Source organism: Eptatretus burgeri, chromosome 16 (genome assembly GCF_056783735.1).
Source record: "Eptatretus burgeri isolate ZD-2024b chromosome 16, Ebu_testis_v1, whole genome shotgun sequence".
NCBI classification, from domain to species: Eukaryota; Metazoa; Chordata; class Myxini; order Myxiniformes; family Myxinidae; genus Eptatretus; species Eptatretus burgeri.
This window is the reverse complement of record NC_140976.1, coordinates 51,243,894-51,259,975: the sequence shown is the minus strand read 5'-3', so window position 1 is coordinate 51,259,975 and position 16,082 is coordinate 51,243,894. Positions and strand designations below refer to the sequence as shown.

General features: G+C 39.9%; 1 protein-coding gene across 2 annotated transcripts in view; it reads left to right on the top strand.

Moving 5' to 3' along the window:
• LOC147011053 (multidrug and toxin extrusion protein 1-like) overlaps positions 1–16,082 on the top strand; it is a 226,908-nt gene that overhangs the window by 26,763 nt on the left and 184,063 nt on the right. For both annotated transcript variants that reach the window (XM_085858608.1, XM_085858609.1), the window contains exons 2-4: positions 8,979–9,080; positions 9,269–9,337; positions 9,492–9,640. In XM_085858608.1, the coding sequence (XP_085714734.1) occupies positions 8,979–9,080; positions 9,269–9,337; positions 9,492–9,640 (320 nt within the window). The remainder of the gene's footprint in view (positions 1–8,978; positions 9,081–9,268; positions 9,338–9,491; positions 9,641–16,082) is intronic.

The following is a 16,082-nucleotide window of genomic DNA, read 5'->3' as shown; positions in this document are numbered from 1 at the left end:
AAGAAACACAACTTCCTTCAAAAGAAAGTTTCTATAATAACCTTTATGAAGAAGAGATAAGTGATAAGGAATATAAACACGCACAAGAAATATGGAAAATATTTAAGATAAAGAACCTTGGAGAATATCATGATTTATATCTAAAAACAGATGTTTTATTGTTAGCTGATGTGTTTGAAGCTTTTAGATCACTCTGTCATAATAAAAATTGTTATGGATTAGATCCTGCCCACTATTTCACAGCTCCTGGTTTAGCTTGGAGTGCAATGTTGAAAATGACAAAACAAGATATAGATTTAATCAGTGATGTTGATATGCTTTTGATGATTGAGAAGTCCAAGAGAGGTGGAATATCACAAGTATGTTCAAAAAGATATGCTAAATCAAATAATAAATATCTTCCAAATTATGATAGTGAAAAAGATAGTAATTATTTGATGTATTTTGATGCTAATAATTTGTATGGATGGGCAATGTCTCAATCTCTGCCTTATGGTAAATTAGAGTGGGTGTAAGAAAAGGATTATGAAAAGGTTTTGATGAATATTGTTATTTCTTCTCATGAGGAATTGAATGAGGAAGAAGAAGGTTATTATTTTGAAGTTGATTTGAGGTACCCGAGTGATCTTCATAATAAGCATAAAGACCTTCCTTTTGCATGTGAGAAAGACACCCCAAAGAAAGAATGTTTCAGTGATTATAATAAAAGTTTTAATATTAAAGGCAAATCAACAGAAAAGTTATTAACAACATTCTACGATAAAGAGGGATATGTTTTGTATCAGAGAAGCTTAAAACAGTTTTTGAGAGAAGGATTGAGAGTCGCTAAAATTCATAGAGTTTTAAAATTTAAACAAAGTCCTTGGATGAAAAAGTATATTCAATTCAATACAGATATGAGAGCAAATACAAATGTAAAACTTGAAGGGGACTTTTATAAATTAATGAATAATGCTGTATTTGGAAAGACTATGGAAAATGTTAGAAACAGGCAAAACATTAGATTCGCAACATCTTGGAAAGAAGCTTCGAGATTGATAAATAAACCAAGTTTTGAGAGAGAAGAGGTTTTTTCAGAGAGCTTTTCTGCAATTCATATGAAAAAGGAAAGTATTGTAATGGATAAACCAATTTATATTGGAACAGCAGTTCTTGATTTATCAAAGATATTGATGTATGATTATTTGTATAATGACTTAAAGAAAGAGTATGGTGAAAATGTTTCATTGTTGTATCTGGACACTGATAGTTTTATCCTAGATATAAAAACTGATGATTTTTATTAAGATATGAACAAAAATATTGGAGTATATGATACAAGTAATTTCAGCAAGAAGAGTGAGTTATTTTCCAAAAAGAATGAAAAGGTTATTGGTAAGTTTAAGGATGAGTTGGGTGAAAAGTAATGAGTGAGTTTATTGGATTGAGAGCAAAGGCATATGCTTATAAGTATGGTGATCAGATTGATAAAAGGTTAAAGGGAATAAAGAAATATGTAATAAATAAATCAATAACTATTAGAAATTATTATAATTGTTTGATAAATAAGAGAGAAGAATATAGGAAAATGAATACAATAAGAAGTTATAAACATAACATATATAGTGAAGAAGTAAATAAAAAGGAATTATGAGCCTTTGATGATAAGAGATTTATTTTAGATAATGGAATAGATTGTGTTCCATATGGATATTGTATGATAGAGTGAATAGAATAGATTGTGTTTTAACGATGGGAAGATGGGTTAGGGTTTTTTAAGGGCTACTGCCGCATTTTTTCGCAATATATAAATGGTCAAACCAAGTATTAATCAAACTAAAGAGTGGAGAAAATCTCAGTCTTGGTATATAAATGGAAAACATAATGAATGTGAAAAATATCAAATAAGTCTTATTGAAAAAATAACTAAAACAAAGGTAAATAAAACAAATAAGCGAATCAATTTAAAAACTAGTAAGTTAGAGGATGTAAAGAAAAAAATGAATATCCTTGAATGGACTGAAAACTTTGATGGTTATCAATTGAACAATGAAAAAACAATTTACTATAATCTCAAAATGATATGTGGCTCAGGAGGTGGTCAAACAAGAGCATTAAGAGAAGTTTATCATTTCGTAATGGCACAAAAGGGGTATCTTAAAAAATATAAAGATTCAAACGTTTTGTTTTTCAATATTTTAGATGGTGATTATTGTGCAAAGAAAATTAAACTATTGAAGGAATTTGAGAATGAACAAATCTTTATAGGTTCAATGAGTGAGCTAAACAATATGCATTGGTTATTTGAAAAAGAGTGTCCCGAGGCTTAGACGTTTCAGATATTTCTTTAGAATCACCTTTAACAAATCACATTACCACTTTAGTACTTGAACAAATCTTTATCTTATTGCATGGGTTATTTGAAAAAAGTATCCCCAGGTTAAAAGGGGAGACAAATAAATATACCTTGGGATAAAAAAGGGGGTTTATTTTTAGGGAAAAAAAATATGAATCGCCAAAAATCCCCCATTCATTTACATGGGAAAAGTGAGCCAGAATCAGTATATTCACCGTACTATTGCGCCTCTTAGCGGTGATGGTCTGTTGACGACAGACGTAATGACGTCAGCGAATGACCAATTATATCATGATGTCATTAAGCCTCTCTGGGTTCTGGACTATGTCATTCAAGTCTGATTCATGTCAGCCAGGTCTTACGGTCCCGGGGATATTGCCAGCTCCAACCCACGGTTATCTGTATGCAGGTAGTCCTCGTTTTTAAACAAGAATTTGATGAGGCGTTAACTGAAGAAGCAGAGAGATCTGGAAAGGAGAAATTTCGAGTGGAGGTCTTCTTAACTATCATTGATCAGCTGAATACTGCACTGGCTTACCATAGAGCTGCTTCTACAGATGTGTGTGCTAAATTTGGTTTTCTGTCCAAAGTGACTACAAAGGACAGCGCAGAATTGAAGAATCATTGTGATCGGTTGGTAGTGTTATCCTGATGATATCGAGACCAGCTTGGGTGATTAAATGGTTCAATTCACATCATGTGCTGCTGCTCAGATAGATGGCTTCCATAACAAGGCTGAACATCATGACTGTAGCAGTAAATTGACCATACATCGAATGCTTTTGCAACATGGATTGAAAGAGGTCTTTGCTAATGTGGAAATAGCTTTTGGAATGTATCTACACAGCATGAACTCAAACTGTACTGGTGAACGCAGTTTTTCAAAGCTGAAGCATCTAAAGGATGAAGCAAGAGCAAAAATGAAGCAAGAGTGACTGAAGATGCTCTCACTAATGTACATAGAAAGAGACATTTTGCAGGAACTGAGATTCGATGATATAATTTTAGATTTCACAAACCAGAAAGCATGAAAGGCAAACATTGTTTGCATCTTAGGAATCTGATAAAATATGACAGAGAACACAAAGTTGCAGATTCCCTGTTTTATTTACGTTTTATAAATCTTAAAGTAAAGTTTGTTTTATTACCTCCATCACTGGAGGTGGATGGAGATTATGTTTTCACCCCTGTCTATCTGTTTGTTTGTTTATTACTTGCGAGAATCGAAGATTTTTCAAGTATATTGGTTGGTCTTGTGCATTATTTTTTTTTCAAGTATGTTAATCGCATCCGTTTGTCTGTCCGCTCACTTTAATTGCCTATAAGTCACAATTTTAAACCGATCTTTATGAAACTTCACCAAATGGTGGAGTTGTTGGGCCGACAGAATCGTATTTATTTTTGAGGTCAAAAGTTCAAAAAGGTCATCATAGGCCAAAGGTCGACAGCTTTTTCCAATTTCTAAAATCCTCAGTTTTCATCCGATTGACTTGAAATTTGAAGGGGATTTATATTTCAGGTCACTGATTTCAACCTTGATTTCACAGATGATGCATTCATCTTTGCGGAGACCCTGAAGCAAAAATTGAATGTTACTTTGAAGTTGATTTAAAATATCCTGAAGAACTCCACAATGCTCACAAAGACTTGCCATATGCTCCTGATAAAGAAAAACCAAGAAAACAATCACTGATTGATCTGTAGGAAAAACCAAGAAAACAATCACTCACTCATTATCAACAATAATTTCTTACTAGCTCTTCTCGAGCATGGACACGAACAGAAAAACTTTGAACTATATTATGTGATTAAGCCAATTCTGTATTACACCAAAGAAACCTGAGGCAATATCTATTAGCGAGATTGAGAATAAAGAAAATTCACAGAGTTCTAAAGTTTAATCAAAGTCATCGGCCAAAAAAAAAAATATCGACTTCAATACTCAGATGCGAACAGTTGCTAAAACTGACTTTGAGAAAGACTTCTATAAATTAATGAATAATGCTGTATTTGGCAATATGATGTAAAATGTAAGAAACAGACAAAACATAAGACTTGCTACATCTTGTAAACAAGCATCTAATTTTTTTTAATAGAACCAACTTGAAATGAGTAGAGACATTCTCTGAGAACTTTTGTGCTATTAATATGGAGAAGGAAAGCATTGTGATGGATAAACCTATTTATGTAGGAATATCAGTTCTTGACTTGTCCAAGTTGTTGATGTATGACTATTTTGACATCAACTTAAAGAACAACTACAATGAAAGAGTTAATCTACTTTACATGGATACAGACAGTTATATTGTAGCGGCCGGAGGTCGTGGGGGGGGGGGGAGGAGATCTCTCGGGTTCCCAGCAGACTCCCCGGAATTACAGGCCGTCACACACGGATAACTCCATGACGCCGCAGGTAGCTCACCGACCATGAACGCCAATAACTCATCCATGTGACCTGGGGTCCTCCATCTAAATTGGTTACCTAATTAATAATGTGACCTAATTACTGGGAGACGCCCTCAGTACGCCTTGTCCGAACCGGGTCACCTTACTGGGTCAGATACAGCCGAGCGATACTGCCAAGGAATATACTGGCTAAAAGAACAGATCGTTGGGAATAAATTCCCGGCTCGGCTAGGATACGGACCATGCTGGATCAATGAAAGAAAAGACAAAAATGAGCTGGGAACATCTCTACCTAAGCATTTATGACAGGCGGGTGAGGAAAAATATGTGGCACAGTGAAGGTAGTTTATTGTTGTGTGTAAAGCAGGGATAGAAAGAAATACATGGTGTGACAACAAAACGAGAGAGAGGGAGAGAGAGGGAGAGAGAGAGAGAGAGAGAGAGAGAGAGAGAGAGAGAGAGAGAGAGAGAGAGAGAGAGAGAGAGAGAGAGAGAGAGAGAGAGAGAGAGAGAGAGAGAGAGAGAGAGAGAGAGAGAGAGAGAGAGAGAGAGAGAGAGAGAGAGAGAGAGAGAGAGAGAGAGAGAGAGAGAGAGAGAGAGAGAGAGAGAGAGAGAGAGAGAGAGAGAGAGAGAGAGAGAGAGAGAGAGAGAGAGAGAGAGAGAGAGAGAGAGAGAGAGAGAGAGAGAGAGATATTTGTGGGGAGGGAGGAAAAAACTGGTCTTCAAGAGTAAATTGAGATTGGGGATGAAAGGTTTTCTGCCTAATAAATGATTATATCCAACAAATTGAGGTGCTTCATCTTAAAAATCAGAGATTGTTTTGGTAATGCCATCAATCATTCTCTATTTTAATACCAAGCTTGCACACTAAAAACTCGGCTCGCCTTCACACGATCCCTATGAAATTGCTGTGGGACTTAGCGGACATCCCGACAATGTTTCGGAAGTCTTGGTATTCTATAGTACCACTTGCATTTTGCACAATGCGTATTTTTGTTATTCCCCATGTACGGTCTGTCGTCTGCTATCCCGTGCATATGCACGGGTATTGCTAATATATTATTATTCTTCCAAACCCTTTGCAGTAGAATTGCAGATGAATATTATAAGAGATGGATACAGATATGGAAAGTGAAACTGAGATGAAAAATAATACAATAAGGGTTATATATGTGGTGAGTGGTAATTTGGTGTAATGCATTAAGGTGTAATGCATTTTTTACAGGTGTCAGAACAGGTGTAATGCATTTTTTTTCATTATAAATGAATAAAGTATTGAATGAAGAAGAAATCAGAGAGGTTCAAGAAAATAGATGAGTTGATCAAGAAAGATATGATTATTAAAATGAGTGATTTTGACATAAAAGAAAGAAAACCTTACAATTAGAAAAGTTAAATAACAAATATTTTGAAAAGTTTGTTGCTACAAGGAAAGGAAAAGAAGTTGATGAAACATTTTCTGCCTAATAAATGGATGAGAGATTGAGGAGTTTTTTTTAAAGATGCTTTAAGTTTTACAAAACATGATTCAAATATATATGTTGAAAGTCAAAAAGGATGTCTCACTCTGTAGGAAAGTTAATGAAAAAATTTAACTTTTGTAATAAATAAATACAATGGTTTATTGTCTTAAATGCAAAAAAGATACTAAAAATATCTCATACATTAAAAGTAAAAACAATAGATTTATACAAAGGGGGATATGTTCAGTGTGTGGAAGCAAAAAGTGTAAATTTGTCAAAAACAGTACATCTAAACATGATAACCATTAAACTGGTGGAGATATACAAAAGCTTTTATCGGGAGTAAATTTACAACAACTGGGATACCAGAAGAATTGCATCTACCAGGATATTTTTTCTGTGGTCCAGGACCAAACTTGGACAAGTGATTGGGTGAAGCTGACAATCCTAAGATGTGGAGCAAACCTAAAAACAGGGTTGATGAAGTTTGTTTGAAACACAATATTGATTATGGAAATTGCATGGCATAGGAAGAATAACATGAAGCTGACAGAAAATTTTTGAATAGTTTGTCTTTGATACGAAATTCAATGCAAAGAGAAAAAATGGATAGGTCATAGTGAGGCAGTTGAGAGGTGCTAAATTATAAATGGGGCTTGGAAGTGCAAACTACAATTAAGCTCTGATGATGTCATTAAGACTGAGGAGCAAACTTACAAACCTTCATATGAGAAGCTTTTAGCTTATGATTTACATAAACCGATAATCACAAAGTTTAAAAGGTGAACGGTCCATTCTAAAGCAATTGATTACATATGATCTGCTGATTTAATTGAACTGAAAAATGACAGAGGACACAGGTATGCATTAACAATTATTGATTTAAGGTCAAGATATGCATTGGTAGTTCCTTTGAAAAATAAAGGATGCACCACTCTTGTGATATCATTCCAACAGATATTGAATAAAAGCAAACAAAAGCCAAAAAAATTTGGACTGATGAGGGAACAGAGTTTTATAACAGAACATTTAAGAATTTCCTTCAAGATAATGATATCACATTGTATAGCACCTTTAATGAAGGAAAAGCCATCATCATCGAGTCCATTAATTACAATTTGAAAGGGAGATTGCACAAAATTTTACTGAAATCAGTTCTCAACAATGGTTATCTTTAATTCAGGACATTGTAAATAATTCCAATAATACAGGTCATCACACAACAAAAGAAAAAACAACAGAAACATTTACAAAATTACAATATGAATGGGCGATTCAACAGAAAAAAACCAAAGTTTAAAGTTGGTGATATTGTAAGAATATATCGGTGGAAATCACACTTTGAGAAATGTGATACAAAGAGATGGACTCATGAACTTTTTCAAATAATTGATGTTTTCAACAGAGTTCCATGGACATATAAATTGTTTTATTTAGAGGTAGAAGAAATCTTGGGATCATTTTTCTCACAGGAATTACAAAAGACAATAAATAAGAAAAATAAGAAAAATCAGCCTGGTGTTGGCGCAGTGGTTAGGGCAGCGGCTTGGGATCCAAAAGGTCCTGAGTTCAAGCCCTGTTGGGCCACTGAATTAATACACCAGGGGGTTGACTCAGCCTGTCATCCTTCCGAGGTCGGCGAAATGAGTACCAGTGTACTGGGCCGGTGTATACCCCGGTTAAAATAGGTGTACCATATCCTTGTGTCGTAAGAGGTGACCAGGGTTGCGTCAGGAAGGGCATCCGGCGTAAAACATGTGCCAAATCACTATGCAGATCATACGGATGATCCGCTGTGGTGACCCCGAAAGGGAGCAGCCGAAAGAAGAAGAAGAAGAAGAAGAAGAAGAAGAAGAATAAATAAGAAAAATATTGAATAGTTGAAGAAAAAAAAAATTGAAAAAATTAAACAATTGCAAAAATTAAATAATTGAAAGAAGTAATAAAAACCAAATAATAAGAAAAATCACTCCATCCCTTTATTGTCTCCACCCACACATCACACCGAAACTCCACACACACATTACACCCCATTTATTCCCACACCCCTCCAGTGTCCCCCCACCCCGAAAGACAAAGATAAAGAAAAAAAAATTAATAATTGAAAAAAGAAAATTGAATAATTGAAAAAAATTAAACAATTGCAATAATTATATAATTGAAAAAATAATAAATGCTAGATAATTAAAAAAATTCACTCCATCCCTTAGTCTCCACCCATACACCACACCCACCACACCCCATTTATTACACCACACCCACCACATCCCATTTATTACCCCACCTCTCGAGTGTGTCCCCACCCTCATCCCTCCCTTTCCCATCCACCACCCCACACACACATGAGGAGGAGAAGGGAGGGGGAGAAAGGCAGGGGAAGGGAAGGGGATGAGAGGAATGAGGAGAGGAATGGAAGGGAAGGCACAGGACAATGAAAACGGAGAATCCCGAGACGATAGACAGACTGACACAAATACAGGAAAATGAATAAATACACTTTGCGATCTCATAAAATGAAAAGCACATAAATATATGTGTCCAACACTCCCCAAAACCACCACTTGGAAAAGGTCTGCACCCAGCCAGGCAGCACTGATTACCCCATCCCCTTCCTTCATCCCCCTCCGTGTAGTTCAATAAGTAAAGCTGCAATTAGAATTTTCCCACTATTGTACCAAGCGTAACATTTCTAGTGTTGATTGTTGAGAATGCATGTCGCCGATTTATAATCCTTAACTCATTTTCTTAGAATGTTTTAATTTTTCCTCCCATAGGTTTTGTTCAACATGTTGCAGTTTACTTTGGGAATGATCAGCATCGCGTTCAGTGGGCATCTGGGTATAGAAGAGCTAAACGGCGTCAGCCTAGCCATGGTGGTGAGTTGTCATTTTTTGCTGGGATCTGCTTTTATTCACAAAGTATTAAAGAGTAAAGTGCCACATTATAATGTAATTATAATGTAACCTTGGATTATAATGTAACCATTTATTGTATGGAATGCAAAATGTGGAAAGTTCGGTACATCAGCCATTCATGATGTGGTACGGTCTGTCTGAATCCACAGATAATCAACGTGACTGGGCTCTCAGTTGGGATGGGGATGACAACAACATGTGACACCCTATTATCACAGGTGCTGAATCATGTAAATTATTGAAATGTTGGCCACTATATCAGCAAGACAGGCAAAAAACTTAGACAGATCAGTTCATTTTTGAGACTGCATGATATAAATCACCTCTGCATTTCTTTTTGAAGGTGATATGATGTCCTGTGTATCTTTGCAGTCATTTGGCAGTGGAAATCTGAAGCATGTCGGAGTGATTATGCAGCGCAGTGTAATCATTTTGACTATATTATGCATCTTGTGTCTCGCCGTCCTCATCAATACAGAGCTCCTGTTACTGGCTCTTCAGCAGGACCTCATTGTGGCAAGGTTATTACAATCCACAATGTGCACTCTCACGAGTTAACTCTCATGTATCCAAGTTAACAATTATCAGAGTTGTTCTCTTAAACATCATTTTGTTGCGTTGATGGTCTGATACCGCTGACCTGCCGGGATGAAACTATCACTTTGCAAATGGCCAAAATCAAAAGGGGTCTTGCTCAAGCAGCGAGCATTGCATCAAATGTAGCATTTCTAGTGGATAACGTGTTGCACCCCGGTTCCTCTCGTTGGAAATGCTAATCCTGCCTGTCTCTTGAAGCGAACATCACCAATTCTACCTCCTCCAGAGATTTATCAAAAGTCGAGCCAAAAGGATGTGCGCACCATCTGAGAATGGCAAGGGTGGGTCACTGCACGACATGTGTCCTTCTGGAAAAATAGGTTTATTGAAAAGAAGGCACAGGATGATGAAAATGGAGAATCCCGAGACAATAGACAGACGGACACAAACACAGGAAAATGAATAATTACACGTCACGATGTGGTAAAATGAAAACCACCTCATATAAGATCATTGAATCATATGGCATCAAAAGCGCACTATCATTCATGCACAATGTGAGTCAGGCGAGGTCTTTCAAAAGTTAGCAATACCAGGGATTGAACTGGTTCCACCACAAGCAGGTTTTCAGCCCACAACAAGGAGCAAGCAGCATGGACCACTCCACAGCTGCCTCACCCAGCAGAGAGGTAAAGCGCTCAGTGCGGCAAAGAGAGCAGTCCAGAAAGAGCACTTGAAGAGCCTCCCAAAAGAATAGTGGGTTGGTGAAAGCGAAGCCAAAGTGAGAAAAGATCGAGAAGCACATGTACAGGCTATTTTATCCCTTCTTCTGTGATCATGCCTCTGAGCGTCCTTTGATCATGGTCTGGCACCGACCAGTGAGGTGCCATGTCATGGCCAATGTACTGCTGCCACACAGATGCAGTTTCGTCATCAGTGCCACCAGTAACAATGACGTGATGTCATGTGTTGCACCAATGGCAGTACTCACTTGGGTGTCCTTGTTATTGTCTGGTGCCATGCCGGAAGCCTAATACCCAGAACATGGGCCGTCAGTGTGGGTGGGGGTGAGGGGATGGTTATCGACTGAAATGTGCTGTCAACGCATCCAAAGTTTACCCCTCTCCTTACTCTACCTTTCACCTTTCCTGGTTGACAGAGGGACCAAAAACAAATGACCCATCCCTATTTAATGCCAATGCCAAATCTGCCCCTCTCAAAGCAGACATAACAGGACAACTTCACTCCAATGGGTCAAAAGAAATTACAGTCCCTGATTACAATTTTTTTTTTAAAGCTACACGAATACATGGACCATACGAACTTATCGACCAAATATATGCACATATACATATATATATATATATATATATATATATATATATATATATATATATATATATATATATATATATATATATATATACATCCAACATACAGTGGTCGCAAGACAGTTATTCCATTAATATACTTGTAGATAGTCCCTTCCCTTTTGTCTAGCGGGACAACGGGGGCATGCGTTGCGAGGATCTCATAGCTAAGTTTGCTTACATCATTTTTTCATGACATGAATCGCCCACATAAAACTCCGCATCATGAACTGCCCTGCAAGAACCCCCGGGCCGTGCCCTGACGACCGGCCGAGGGCGGCGTCGGTCCCGCACACCTGCTCAGGCGCTCCGACCAGCGCTGGTCAATGTGCCTGCTCCGTGTGCATCAATATGGCCCGAGCTGTTCAACATGCCGCTGCCCGATCGCAGCTTTGTTGACCGGAGAGGCGAGAAGGTAATATGTTATAGCAAACCAATGCACAGACAGTAAGATGTGTCCATTTGTGCCCTGCTTTGTACGATAACAAAGTGTTGCGAGCGGTACATTCGTGCCCTGCTCTGTACGATAACAAAGTGTCGCGAGCAGTACATTCGTGCCCTGCTCTTTACGATAAAAAAAGAGTCGTGAGCAGAGCACGGGTCTGCCTTCGAGCATGTTCCATACAGTACGCATGGATCAATACAGCGCTCGCGTTTGCCCGATTCTGCTGTCGTGTGTGCGGGGTGAAACCCAATCGATATAATTAGTCCAGAAATAGGTTGAAAAGTACACACCGCCTGTGCCTTGCACACACACATCCCGCCCAATGTGGCATGGGGGTTGCCTTTCCATTATTGGCCTTGATTGAGGGATCGCTTGAGGACAGGAGCTCTGTGCTGTCGATGCTCATGTGGTGTTCGAGCGCCCTTTCTATGCCCCTCCCCCACAGAAGTGAGTTTGAAGTATCGCTGTGTCTTCGCTTCCATCGCCCCGGTCCGTGTTCCATGCAGCGTAGGCGTAGTGTTGAGTGTGCTTTTTGTCCATTGGGTGGAAATTACTGCTGCGCGTGTGTTTGGCAGCTGTGATTTCTACGGAGGGGTGTCCAGCGTAATGCCTGCTTGGCCTTTGCTGAGGACCAATCTCAAAGCGTAGGTTGCACGTGGCTCAGATTTACCTCAGGAATAATGAGAAAAGAAGAGTTGGAATGAAGTTAGAAATGAAATTAAAAAATGATGTAAGCAAACTTAGCTATGAGATCCTCGCAACGCATGCCCACGTTGTCCCGCTAGACAAAAGGGAAGGGACTATCTACAAGTATATTAATGGAATAACTGTCTTGCGACCACTGTATGTTGGATACATATATATATATATATATATATATATATATATATATATATATATATATATATATATATATATATATATATATATATATATATATATATATATATATATATATATATATATATATATATATATATATATATATATATATGTATATATATATATATATGTATATATATATATATATATATATATATATATATATATATATATATATATATATATATATATATATATATATATATATGGGGTTGACTCAGCCTGTCATCCTTTCGAGGTCGGCAAAATGAGTACCTGTGTACTGGGCCTGTGTATACCCCGGTTAAAATAGGTGTACCATATCCCTGTGTCGTAAGAGGCGACCAGGGTTGCGTCAGGAAGGGCATCCGGCGTAAAACATGTGCCAAATCACCATGCGGATCATACGGATGATCCGCTGTGGTGACCCCAAACGGGAGCAGCCGAAAGAAGAAGAAGATATATATATATATATATATATATATATATATATATATATATATATATATATATATATATATATGTATACAGGGTGGCTTGAAAGTCACTTTACTCCTTCCCAGTGAAGCATTGTTCTTGAACTCTTTTAACATACAAGTTTTATTGAACAGTACTTACAATAATTAATTTCGGGATAACCGAGCGGTGTTATCGTCAACCTCGACGGTTCGATTAATTATTGGGTGTATTTAGCCCACGACCAACCCTTTACGTGAAGTAAGATGGAGATTCAATTAGAGAAAAGACGAAGCGAAACGGGAAAAACAGTTCAACATAAAGCACATTTATTCCGCGGCAAACGGAAAGCACACATATACAATTATACACCAAAAGCAAATGTAAAAGTAGAAGAAACACAACAATTCTGCACAAAAAGCAAATGCAGCAATGCAGATCTACTACCGACTACCGAGCACACGGCAACACTTATACAGTTTTACTTCACAGACGGCGCCGACAACACATATACTCAAAGCAAAAGAAAAAGGGACCACCCTCAACTACAAGGGGGCAGACGGGCCTGGGGCCGAGACCGCGTCGAGCCTACCCGTCTGGTGATGAGCCACAAAATGGCGGCGGCGCCCCGACTCCGCGGGCCTCGCTGGCACTGCCTGGAATGGGGTGGGAACGGGGCCCCCTTCTCACACTATCTCAGCGCGGGGGGGGGGGGGAAACAGGAGGGGGTTGTTGATGCTCGGGGGAATGAGGATATCTCGCTGGCTTGGGTCCCGCGACGAGCGATTCCACCGCGACCTCGGTCGCGTTACCGGCCTCCCCTCTCCGCAGCTCCCCGACTCTGACACGAGCGCCGACCTCCACAAAGATCCTTGGCTTCTCCAGCCTCTCCGGACCCCGACAGACACTCTCTCGACTGCCTTCGCCGCCGCCACAACTCTCCAACTCTCCCACTCTCCACTCTTCTCAACTCCGTCCAACTGCTCAACTCTTTCCAACTCCCACCAACTGCCTTCGCCGCCGCCACAACTCTCCAACTCTCCCCAACTGCCTTCGCCGCCACCACAACTCTCCAACTCTCCCACTCTCCACTCTTCTCAACTCCATCCAACTGCGATTCAGAAACTCTTTTTCTGACTCTTTTTGCTCCGCGCTCGGCGCTTTATAGTGCGACAGGAGAAACCATATGCAGATTTTTGGATCAGGAATGGCTCGGGGGCGGAGCCACGCTCCCCATTGGGCAGAGGAAAAGTGGGCGTGAATCATTCTTGATCCGTGAATCTGCATATAGCGATTATACTCCGACGCGCCTGGAGGCGGGGCCAAATCGCCCCACGCTCGCTGATAGGACGGAACAGAAGTGGGCGTGAATCATTCTTGATCCGATTTCTCGGAAAGGCTGGTGTTTTTGCACCCGCTGCTCAGTGCGCGCCCTGTACGAGTCCAGTATCGGTGCCCACAAGCGGCGCGGGAATGGCGGTGATGCGATGGTTGCGAGGGCGAGATGTAACGGTAAAGGTCGTGGCTGTTGGCGTTGTTGTTGTTGTGAAGCGGCGTTGCGGTTGGTGGTTGGTGTGTGAAAGCGGTTGTGGAGAAGGTGGATGTTGTGAAGGCGGTTCTGGAGAAGGTGGCTGTGGTTGTCGAGATGCGGTTGGTGGTGGTTGTGGTGGTAGTAATGGCGGTTGGTCCAAAATAAAGACAGTAAAAGAAAAACGGCTATCTAAAAGGGTCGCAGCCCGATGAATGACATTTATTCCTTCTAACAATGGGTTTGGGCTAACTACACATATACTTGCAGAGATATCTCACCTACGGGACCTGAATGGTGGTTTGCGAATTTCGTCAACCACAACAATATATATATATATATATATATATATATATATATATATATATATATATATATATATGTGTGTATATATATATATATATATATATATATATATATATATATATATATATATATATATATATATATATATATATATATATATATTTATATATATATATATATATATATATATCGTTACGAATCTACCACCCGCCCAGCGTGCGGACTGCCGCTTTTGCCAATGGCGGCCGTCTCGCCCACCGGACGGACCATTCATTCGCGACCTTCCGGAACAACGCCGGAAACCAGTCACGGGTGTGCACCAAACGCACACCACGGCGGAGTCAACACTCTACCCACGCGCGACAGGGTCAATCGCCGAATTATCGACATACCTAAGTATTCGCGCGGGCAGACTACCGAGAGACCGTACCTCAGTGAGGTCTGCTTGGACATGAACCGCTTAAGCGGTTCGTTCCGTTCTGGGATAACCGTGCGGTGTATTATCGCCAGACCTCGCCGGACCTGATTGTATTATCGGTATTCAAAAACCAACAAACATTCCGAAAGCAAGACTGCAGTTCAAATTGGGGAAAAAGGACAGGACGAACGGGTTAACATTCACACAAGGACATTTATTTATAATGCACACGTAAACAGGGAGGCACGTATGCAGGTATGCAATCAATCGGGGAAGGGGACAAGACACGAGCAAGGTAGAAACACTACAACCGTCTATGGTTATTATTATTTACAAGCACTTACACAGTTCTACTTGCAGGACATGGTGCCACAACATTCACACAAAGAAACAGGGAAAAGACCACCCTCATAGACAAGGGGGCCAGACTGGACCAAGCTGTTAGGGTAAGGTTAGGGTTTGTTCCCGGGCTCCCTAATAGCCCCGCCCTCCGCTGCGTCCAGCGCGCCCTTATACTCCCCCTCCCTTCTCGCCCCACCCTTCTTCCAGCTCCTGCGGGAAACTTACAGAAGGGGAGCGTTTTCCTCGTGGGTCGGGTTTTTTCGTAGCAATCATCCTGGGAGCGCTTCTCTATTCTCCCTCCACTCGCCCCTCCCCCGTCCCGAAGCGCGGGAAAGTAAGAGAAAAATCCGTGCGCTATCGGAATGCCTTCTTCTTTCTCCATGGCAGAGACAGTTTTCGATGCGGAGAGGGTTGTAGCGTGGGTGTGGAGAAGGTGATTGGTGGTGTGGTTGTTGTAATGGTGGCGTGGTTGGCGTGGGGTGGTGATCGTGAGGGTGGTGTGGTTGGGTGCTTGTAAAAAGGTGGTTGGTGGTGTGGTTGGTCCAAAATAACGATAGCAAAGAATAACGGCTAACTCAAAGATCACAGCCCTGTCCACACGAATAAATTCCATTAAACAACGGTGGGGAAATCTAACTGAACACGGACTTGTCGGCATAACTGAACTAAGGACCTATATGGTGTGCTGCGAATTTCCACA